Source organism: Cibotium barometz, chromosome 47 (assembly GCF_041138505.1).
Source record: "Cibotium barometz isolate CiBa-2024 chromosome 47, ASM4113850v1, whole genome shotgun sequence".
NCBI lineage: Eukaryota > Viridiplantae > Streptophyta > Polypodiopsida > Cyatheales > Cibotiaceae > Cibotium > Cibotium barometz.
This window is the reverse complement of record NC_141092.1, coordinates 34296583-34307393: the sequence shown is the minus strand read 5'-3', so window position 1 is coordinate 34307393 and position 10811 is coordinate 34296583. Positions and strand designations below refer to the sequence as shown.

At 40.6% G+C, this 10811-nt stretch overlaps 1 protein-coding gene across 1 annotated transcript; it reads left to right on the top strand.

Moving 5' to 3' along the window:
* The first annotated feature begins 7571 nt into the window (after positions 1 to 7571).
* Positions 7572 to 9112, top strand: LOC147611615 (chlorophyll a-b binding protein 4, chloroplastic-like). The gene is made up of 3 exons (XM_086784691.1): positions 7572 to 7888; positions 8276 to 8691; positions 8858 to 9112. The coding sequence occupies exons 1-3, from the start codon at positions 7686 to 7688 to the stop codon at positions 8992 to 8994; spliced, it is 756 nt and encodes a 251-aa protein (XP_086640817.1). The 5' UTR covers positions 7572 to 7685; the 3' UTR covers positions 8995 to 9112.
* The last annotated feature ends 1699 nt before the right edge of the window (positions 9113 to 10811 follow it).

The window sequence follows — 10811 nt, the reverse complement described above, 5'->3', positions numbered from 1 at the left end:
CAAAAACTACCTCCTTAAACTTCAAGGCATTTGGATTGCCTTTCATTCATGAGTCTAATGGTAGAAGCAAAACCTTGATACAAGTCCAACAACGTATTCAAGATAGTAGGCACCAGTGAACTGTCAATATCTATCTCATCAATACTTGCCAATTACTCCCTTGACTTTTGTAAGGAAATTGTCCATGGAGTATCCCTCATCCATATGCTCTGACTCTAATTGCTTACGTATATAAGTAACACATGCTTCATTATGTACCTAATACAATGATGCAAGTGCATCCCAAGCATGTTTAGCAGTCGTGTATGACCGAATGTGAGGAATGATACTCCTCTTAACTCAAAAAGCAAGCAACGAATGTGCTTGTATATCTCTTCCATCTCACTTTGTTTGTTCGTGTGTGTAGGAGGTATGCTATGTTGTGGTAATGCACCATGTGAAACTGAATCCGTGTCTCTGCAGATGTGCCTTCTGCATCATGTTCATTAGAGGAACCAGGACATTTCTCAGTGTACCAACCACAACATTCCATAGCCCTTTGGGTACCAATACATGCCACATCATATAGGAACATAACGGGTAGTTGGTCCTGTCAAGCTTATCCTCAAGCGAATAACATACAAAATACATCACTATCTGCCATTTCTGATTATACCCAAACAAGTAATCATGCAACTTGCAAAGTGCTAAGTGCTCCTTTGATACAACCAAGGTGGCTGCTAATCTAACAATGGAGACCTGCAAGGTGTATGAAAGAAATGTAGATTAAAGCGAGTAGAAATTTTACTCGTAAGATGTAGAGATCGATATCGCTAAAGTGTAGCTTGTAGACCAAATGTAATGTGGTGAGTGTCTCTTGATGCTTTCTCATGTATCTACACACTTGTCTATAGTAGATTTGACAATACTACTACAGAATCCGATGAAGAATAGTGCAAATCCAATCCCTGAAGATGCCTACAAAAAATTGAAAACCACACGAACGTCCCCAAAACACGCATGAAACAAAAATTAGACTAAAAAACTTCAGTACTCGGTACTACACACTTCATGGTCCTCTTTCTTCTCCTAGAAGGGCTCCTTGATTCGATTCAAGAAGATAGACGACTCGGGGTGAAGGGTAGATAGCAGCACAGGGGCAAGGAGAGTATGCTCTGATACCAAATGTTGGAAATAGAGTTGCAAGAATGCACACACACAATGAAGAAGCTCAAGGGAGCACACAATGAAATGATGGACTATTTAACTAGTACATGTGCAAAACATGTGGCTCATTGAGAAGATAAACGAGATGCTATACAAAGGTCTTTCTACCTATCCTCTTACAACATACATCTTTTGGGAGATACCCATGTCTCATTAGTCCGAAATGTAAACAATGTCCTTGAATCACCTTTTATGTAAGGGTGCTTCTGCAGTTTTGCCTTGAGCATGTTGATAGTGGTAATAATCCATCCTCTTTAATGGATAGTTGAGATTTGGCTGAGTAGACATTCCTCCTATGGATCCCCAAAACCTTTGAGGCCTTTGCAATGTTTAAATCGTGGGATTCATCTAATCCATTTGAGCTCACCACCATCATCATATCATATCTTTTTAAGAAAAGCTCATTGTTGGAAGATCTTGGCTACTTCACTAGGGTTAAGGTATTGTGGATATTGGACACAATTGTTACTTGGATATTAAGCTCTTGTCTTGATTCTTACACATCCTTAAAAGAGGGATAGAAGGAGATATTGAAAGATTTTGTTTCTTAAGGTGGCTAAGTCGATTCCGTGTTGGTCAAAAAAAGTATGCCACATCATTGTAGATCTTGCTAATTATTTCGTTTCTTGTGGGTGAGTCGGCTCCCCTTGTCCCTTGCTGAAAGATTTCCTTTCTTATGATTGAGTTGATTCCCCTTGTCGTTGGTCAAATAAGTATGCCACATCATTATCGATCTTGCGGCTTCTCATCTCATCAACAACATCATTCTCCTCAAGCAAAATCCTTAATTTTTGACATTTCTCCCTTTTCCTCATAGCCTCATAGTCCTTGATGATGACCATTGAATAGCATGAGGTACATTCTACAATTGCTATAGTACGGGAGGATTGAATGTGCCTTCTTGTTCCAAAACTACGTTGCTGTCACTTTATAAAACCTTAATTCAGTTCGAGATAGACGGGGTCATTCATGATAGAAAATTTGGGGCCATGGTATATAACAGAATTTGGTTTGCCTAATCATAATTAACAAGAAATATTCATTTTTAATTTGCTAATGAGCTTTCCATAACCTAGCCTTGTGGTACTCCAAGCATGAGTGCAGAGATGTGGTACTCCATCTTAATTGAGTGCATCTCCTTCTTGCACTCTCATCCTTTGATCAACTTCCCTTAATTGAGTGCATCTCCTTCTTGCACTCTCATCCTTTGATCAACTTCCCTTTCCATCCCCCTTCCTATTTCCTATGCTAATCTCAACATATCTATTGTAATCAGGGTTATAAACTAGGGTATTGGTAAAACTAGTAGTATGTATCCATCCTTAGTATGGGGCCAAGGTAGGATTATTGAAGTTGTTCTAGCTCCTAGGGTTTCACAATTGTAGGTTATCCAACCACAATTGTGGTAGAACAAAGTCTCTAATCTAAAACATTGTAGAACAATAGTATGGGGCCATTAATACATAAGGTAGGATTATTGAAGCTGCTGATGCAGGTTGTCCTACCACATTTGTCTTAAAAAGGTGTTAGAACAATAGTCTCTAATTTGAACCATTATGGTATTAAAGTGCATTGAGTTGTGGAACTAGAATACCCTGGCAATAGAGTTACTGGGAAAGACATAATCAATTGGCTCATTGAGAAATTGTTGATCAAGTTCAAAAAGATAGGACCATGTGTGTCTCCCTTTTCATTCTAGTGTTTTCATTATCAATGTTCTAATAGAGTTCTAATGGTCCATCTACACATCTATTCCCCCATGATTCTTTTCAAGGGGGGAGATACTTAGAAATACCTTTCTTTGGAAGAAGTCCAAAACTTATATGACAACAATACTGAATTGTGGCATTTCCATGTGAAACTAGGTCAATCAATAGGTTTCTTTGGAAGAATACAGATGGAAGAAATCTATTTCTTTCTACGCTTGGTGCAAGGTTTGTAAACCTTTTTTTTGGGGGGGGTGGAATATTAATATTAAAGTTTACGTAAAAGCTAGATTAACCAAGTTATTGGATGCTTTTCTTAAACAAGAGCAGCACTTGATTAGAATTTACCAAGAGAAGTAACTAGGTTTATGCCCCCTTAATGATAAAAAAATATGCCATTTGGTTGGAACTACAAGGATGTACCAGATTCACAAAGAACTCAATGATGAGGAGTCATCATAATGTATGGTGGTCACACATTTTTACCCCCTCTTGCCTACGAATGTGAAAGATAACAAGAGATTAAATGACAAGGAAATTTGTCAAATTGTTAACATGTGGGATGGGCCCTTATTGGGGTGGAACTTGAATCAAGTGACCATTATGTTGGTACCTCCAAGTTTTACAGAAAGCCCCATAGCTAGGGTTTCAATCACTCTCAGTCCATCAATACCACTTAGATGCTTGGCCCAAAGATCGAGCAAGGCAAGAATGTTCCCCCCTTTTGCCCCTTTAACTGTAAGGGTTTATAGGCTCTTATTGGGTTAGTAGGAGAACTTCACTAACTTCAACAAACTTTGGAGGAGGGTGAATTGGAGTCCCAACGCTTAGAAGGGGGGTATCTACACAATCATGCTATGACCTTCCTATGGGATGCAAACTACAAATTAGGAACATGGCATCTAGTGATATGTGTCAAGGTGCAAGATTCGGCTCTTATTGGGTTGGTAGGAGACCAACTTCAACAAACTTTAGAGGGTGAATTGGAATCTTGAAGGTTAGAAGGGGGGTATCTACACACTCATGCTATGACCTTCCTATGGGATGCAAACTACAAATCATGAACATGTCATCTAGTGATATGTGTCCAAGGTGCAAGATTTTGGCAAACTACAAATCAAGAACATATTATCTATCCAAAGTGTAAAATTTTGCCATGGATTCTAGGCATGTCTAGCTTTGAGGATCTTTTAGACAAAGATGTCTGGATGGAGTAAAGATGTTTTTAATGAGCATATATCCTCGACACATTAGATCCCATGCAAATGGGAAGTCTAGACTTCTAGGAACACTCTAGTCTTCCAAGGCCGGTATTGACCATAAAGAAATACTTCTTCTAATAAATGCCAACATTGTTAACTTTATGCAATTAAACAAGTGGACTTTGGAAACGGTGTCCATTCATGTGCAGAAGGTTATCTCTTGATGACAAGCTTCTAGCAAGAGTTGTGTACTGTGATAATAACTCCTCTTTCTTGAAGGCATACATAGATGTTGACATTCCTGATGCAAGAGGGCAACTCAAAGATTGTTGCACATGAACTCAAGAAAGATGGGGAGAATATTTAGCTCAGTTTGGAGGCCTTTTGGGGCCCTTTTGCTTAGAAAATGTGATATGAAGGGCCCAAAGTATATATATATATATACATACATATATATATATATACATATATATATATACATATACATATATATATATATATATGAGAGAGAGAGAGAGAGAGAGAGAGAGAGAGAGATGTGTTAGGTACTGGGTTGAGTTTTTGGTGTCAAACTATATCTAAACAAATGTGTCAAAATGATGTTTTTTTTGTGTGAAATGATGTCTAAGAAATGTGTTTTACAAGGGTGCAAGCTTTGGCAAAATAGTGTCATTTTGCCAAACCTTGCACCCTTCAGGCAGGCTCAATTCTCTCTCTCTCTCTCTCTCTCTCTCTCTCTCTCTCTCTCTCTCTTTGAGAGAGATATAGATGTGTGTGTGTGTGTGTTCAGGCAGGCTCAATTCTCTCTCTCTCTCTCTCTCTCTCTCTCTCAAAGAGAGAGAGAGAGAGAGAGTACACACACACACACACACACACAACACCCCTATTGTTTCTTAACTTAACCGACTTAAGGTTTTCTAGAGATAAACGTTACCTATGGCTTTAATACTAGACATATCATTTTTGGCGGTACCCCCATTATTGGGCATAACCACACTGGTCATGCCTGGCAACACGTGCAGGTGGGAGCTTTGCACAAAATCACAGAGGGATTCTCCTTGGACACGGTGGTAGCTGGCATCCTCTGCATGACTGCATGTATAAAAAGGTTACCCTTCATGTGAGTTATACAAACTCACTTAGCTTGTTGTGTAGTATTGGTTTTCGGCCATGTCAATTGTGCTGGCTTCGGTTGGGAGTTCTTCGTCTCTTAGGTAAATATGATGCCATGGGTTTGAGTCATATTTTCTTTGCTCCCGATGACCGTCTTTGCACTCATGGGATAATGATCTTATGAATCCCATTTGAAAGACTTTTTGAGTATTGTTACTCTGTTATGGCGTCTGTATGTTGTGGGTGCATGACTCATTTAAACTCTGATACACTCTGGCTTTTTCGTAATACTAAATTTTAACCCTAAATAACATGCATGCGTATATAAACTCTGTTAATCTTTTAATATTTATGATTTTCTGGCCTTAAAAATGCACATGCATTTCTCTCAATATTCCTTTTTTGCCATTAAAAATCCTATGTCTATCTATTGACATGATATTTTGAATGTTGCTTGGAATAAAGGTGTTGTTTATCTATTATGAATGTTGATAGGAGAGCTAATTGTATTTGTTAACCCACACCGCATCAAAATATGTGGGTTCTATTACATTGTGTATTTTACTAGCGCATCTATATTTTGTGGTTGGGGTTCTCGCTTTTCTGAAAAGGGCTTGTTCCCACACACACCCATTCACTTGCATATTTCAACAGATATTCATTAGGGGTTGGATATGCATACTTGCTTTCAATAATTTGTTGACTCTACAGATAGGAAACACTGTTATATAAACAATTGGTTGGGTCCATTTTGTTGTTTACTGGTATCTATCATTTGGGTAGGATTACACCTATGGTGTTGACTACAAGTAATCTAACCCTTTGATTGCTTGGATGCATGATAAGCATTTGGTAGCTTATGGATCTTCTCCCCTTTCTCATTTTTCTGCCGATAATTCGGGCCTTTGATTCTACAGCCATATATAGTAACTCACTATCATATCTCTTACTTCTGATAATGTTGGTAAAACCATGGATGACTAGCAATAAAATAGGATGTTTCAAGACTTTCTTAAGTGCAAAGACACAAATATCTCACCTAGGTGATTATTCTTTATGCTTGGCATCATAGATCCACCAATTGATTAGGTGATTAGCTGATTAGTAGAGTGTTCTTTATATTTTGGTAGACCATGAATTTAAACATGGTACTTATGATATGGATTGTGTCTTATAGGTCACTTTGGCCTTCCATAGATGTTAATATGATATTTATTCTTTTTTCTTCTTATCCTCCTCCTCCTCCTCCTCCTCCTCCTCTCTCTCTCTCTCTCTCTCTCTCTCTCTCTCTCTCTCTCTCTCTCTCTCTCTAGGCACCCCACTCGCGTGATGATGTTATTACTTGTTTTCTATGTAGAGATTGCCATAAGACCACAGTATCAACGGAAGGTCACAACTATTGCATCTTATTGCAAGGGACTATGATCTAAACCACAAGAATTGGCATACACAATGTTGCTTCAAGAGGCCTACCACCTCCTCCTCCTCTCTCTCTCTCTCTCTCTCTCTCTCTCTCTCTCTAGAGATTGCCATAAGACCACAATATCAACGGAAGGTCATTGGGACTATGCTCTGAACCACTAGAATCGGCATGCATAATAGACAGTCACAACTATTGTATCTTATTGCATGGGACTATGCTCTAAACCATCTTATTGCACCCCACTTGTGATGTTATTATTTGTTTTCTACTATGTAGAGATGGCCATAAAACCACAATATCAATGGAAGGCCACCTCCTTGGGAGGCTCACATGCAAGCAAGATTCTAGCATGTGGGTGTTATACACCATCGAGGGGGATGGTGAATGATGTCTATTTGTAGTCCATCTTCTACAACTAGGCAACTTATGCCTTCCATCTTTCATTTTTGTTGTTTAGTTAGTAATCTTGTTCAATTTGATGAAGAATTCAAGCCGGGCTATGAAAGCGCTACACGAGGGAGTCTCATTTCCTGTTGCAAGGTATTCACACTTTCAAACCCCACAGGGACACAACCAATGTATATCCACAATATTGTGCACACTATCTTGGGACTACCACATGGCCGAGCGAGGGCTCGTACACGTGGTAGCTCCCAGGGCTCCCTCGCTCGTGAGGCGGCAACATGCGGGTCACTAACTAGTAGTATTTGTTGGGAAATTGTGCGGGTCACTAACTAGTACTGTTTGTTGGGAAATTACAAGTGGGCAGGCAATGAACTCATGGAGAAAGGGAAGCATGGTTATTAGAGTGGATAAAAAGGGCCGTGTGGATAGGGCTGCAGGGACAGGATTGGACGAGAGGGGATGATGGGCCACCACTAGATTGGACCTTTTGAAGACGTAGAAATCATCTCCTGCGGCTAAGATTGTGTTTGAGCGCCCGCAATAGCTGTGGTGGACGAAGAATCCAGTTTTGAGGTGGGTTTTGTGAATCCGGAATTCAGCACTTACCACTACTTGCACGCAGGGTGAAAGATGGCAGCCATGCAGGCCACCCTCGGAGTCTCCTGCCCTTCTTCTCTGTGCAAGTCCTCTTTCTTGGCCGGCTCAAGCGCCTCACGCCTGTCTCGCGATGGCTTCCGAAGCTCTGCCGCCCCTTTGGCAAAAGCTTTGAGAGTCGAGGCCAAGAAGGGAGAGTGGCTTCCGGGCCTGGCATCGCCTGCCTACCTCAATGGAAGGTTAGTACTCATCAGCATTGTCTGTCCTGTCTCTGGTTTGTCCTTGGTTTAAGTGTCCATCTGCCGCTTTCTCTCTGTTGATGGGGTCATTATTGTATGAGACGACTGATCACTTTTGTGTCTGGATTAAAGAGTGTGTGTGTGTGTGTGTGTGTGTGTTTTGGTTGAATTTCCCATTGCCTGTGGAGGGTTTTCTATCATGTCCCGAGATTATGCGGTCTACATGGTAATGAACCGCCCTGATGAGGGTTTCTTCTCATGTGTTGAGGTCATTTGCTACATGGTACCCCATGGCTCCTCATGTGAAAATCCTTCCGTTTCTTCATTTCCTACCTTTAAGAGTTGCCTCTAATGTTCAGCATCTTCTTTTTGTGTACTCTCGAGCAGCCTCCCAGGCGACAATGGCTTTGACCCTCTAGGTTTAGGTGAGGACCCAGCCAACCTCAACTGGTATGTTCAGGCAGAGCTCGTGAATGGGAGGTGGGCTATGTTAGGGGTTGCTGGTATGCTCATTCCAGAGCTCCTGACCAAGATCGGCATCATCTCTGTCCCCGAATGGTACGATGCTGGCAAAGTGGAGTACTTCGCTCCTGCCTCAACCCTTTTCGTTATTGAGTTCATCTTGTTCCACTACGTCGAGGTGAGGAGATGGCAAGATATCAAGTACCCCGGAAGTGTCAATGCTGACCCCTTCAACCCCAAGTTGACCTTGCCCCCTGGTGAGGTTGGATACCCTGGTGGCATTTTCAACCCACTCAACTTCCCAACTTCTGAGGAGTACAAGGAGAAGGAGATTGCAAATGGTAAGTAGTCCCAATTTTATATCCATCTTTCAGCTTCGGTTATCACTATGTCAGCAGTAGTTCTATGGCATGGACAGTCTAGGGCCAAGCTTTCTGTTGGTTTTTCCTTAGTGTATATTTCCTTAGATGGTAAATGGGTGGCTGTGTCTGCATGTTTGATGTGCAGGTCGGTTAGCCATGTTGGCCTTTCTTGGGTTTGTGATCCAGCACAACCTTACTGGGAAGGGGCCCCTTGACAACCTCTTCCAGCACCTGGCCGATCCGTGGCACAACACTATTATCCAGACCTTGCAAGGCTTGTAAATGATCTTGCTAATTGTATCTATTTTGGTGTACTCTCTTGATGTGTAATCCTGCTCCAGGCATTGTAGATTATAACATTGATTTTCACATCATTACTCTCATGCGGCTTCTTTGTTTATGTATTCCTTTAAAGAAGCTAAGTCTACTCTGGCTTATGTCCATCCATTGTGTGTTACTAAGCTAGGCAATAAGCTACGTCATTGCATTTACCCAGCAGAATGTGAGCATCTTGATCTCCAATATCAAGTGATATGTGAGTGACAAAGTCTCTGTTAATCAGGGCTCTTCTACGTGGTCTGTCTCTAGTTATTCAGGCCTTTTACAGACGGTCCCAGCCGCCATAGATTCCTTCACACCCCCTTTTGCTGACATGCCTGCAATCTCCCTCACCCAGTTAGTTTTTACACAAAATAGAAGGCAAGGTAATGAGCTACGCAATTGCATTTATCCAGCACAATGTGAGCATCTTGATCTCCAACATCAAGTGGATATGCGAATGTCAATGTATCTCTTTATCATGGCTCTTCTACATGGTCTGTCTCTGGTTATTCAGGCCCTTTACAGACAGTCCCACCCGCCATAGATTCCTTTCACACCCCCTTCCCCCCTTTTGCTGACATGCCTCCCTCACCCAGCTAGTCTTTTAGTAGATTTAACATGGGTGTTAAGCCATTAAATGTAGCTACAACTTGTCTGTACATAGCTAACATGTCTTGAAATGGATATTAGTAGGAAGATGGTGACACTATTAGTTTCCTAGATGCAAATGTATTGTAGGCATGGTATCCAAGAAGAAGAGTGGCTACCTGCTGAAGTGCTGAGGTTGACGTATGATAGTATATTATAACTAATTCAATGATTTTATAGCCTCCCCTTATCATCCTTTTGGTTCAATGTTTATTATGCTTCATTTATTGTAGTGTATGCAGTATTTATATTGTATGTTTCTTTGATATGTAAAAAAACTTGTAGTCTTGAATGTGTGTGCGAGGGGGTTGAAATCCCAACACGAGGATGTGGGTTCGACCCTAACCATAGATGTCCTCTGAAAACAATTAAGCAGAGTACATCATATTGACTTAAAACATTATTTTGCCTGCCATGGAAATTCATCAAAAGATTGCTATGTAAATCTTGGTAAGAATGATTCCAAGGTTGCTTAACATCTCTTTTCCTTCCCCATGGGCATGCATATATGTTCAAAAACTTCATCTCTTCAACCATGGATGTTCTGATACTATCTATTTCAACACAATGACCTCTGGTTTTACCAACATTTTCTATATCCCTACAGTAGCGTATGTGGGTATTTTTGTTGGACACATTTCTTATTGAGGTATATCAACAGTGTCACAAACTTGCCATGTGCTGTACAAGTCTACAAGCCTTGCTCTTCGCCGCTCCTGTGGGAAGCTTAAAAAAAGCTTTGCTAAAAGCCATGATTGTGAGTGCAATAGCAATACATGTCTGTCATGTACTTAGCCAAGTGTTCAAGGGGCGAATGGGTGTGCTTTGCTGCTTTCCGAAGGGCCCATTGCAGGTAGATACCAGTTGTACGCTTTGCTCTTATATTTTGGTTTCTCTTTTCTCAATACCAAAAAATTAATATTGGATAAAAAATGCTCGATGTCGGTCCTAAAAGAGTGTCTTAACTTCAGATTGGTGAAGCACAATGGAGCATATGCACTCCTTTTTCTCTCTCTCTCTCTCTCTCTATATATATATATAGAGAGAGAGAGAGAGAGAGAGAGAGAGAAAACATATATATGAATTTATAAACATAAATAAATAAATAAATAAACCTATAGATGTATGTA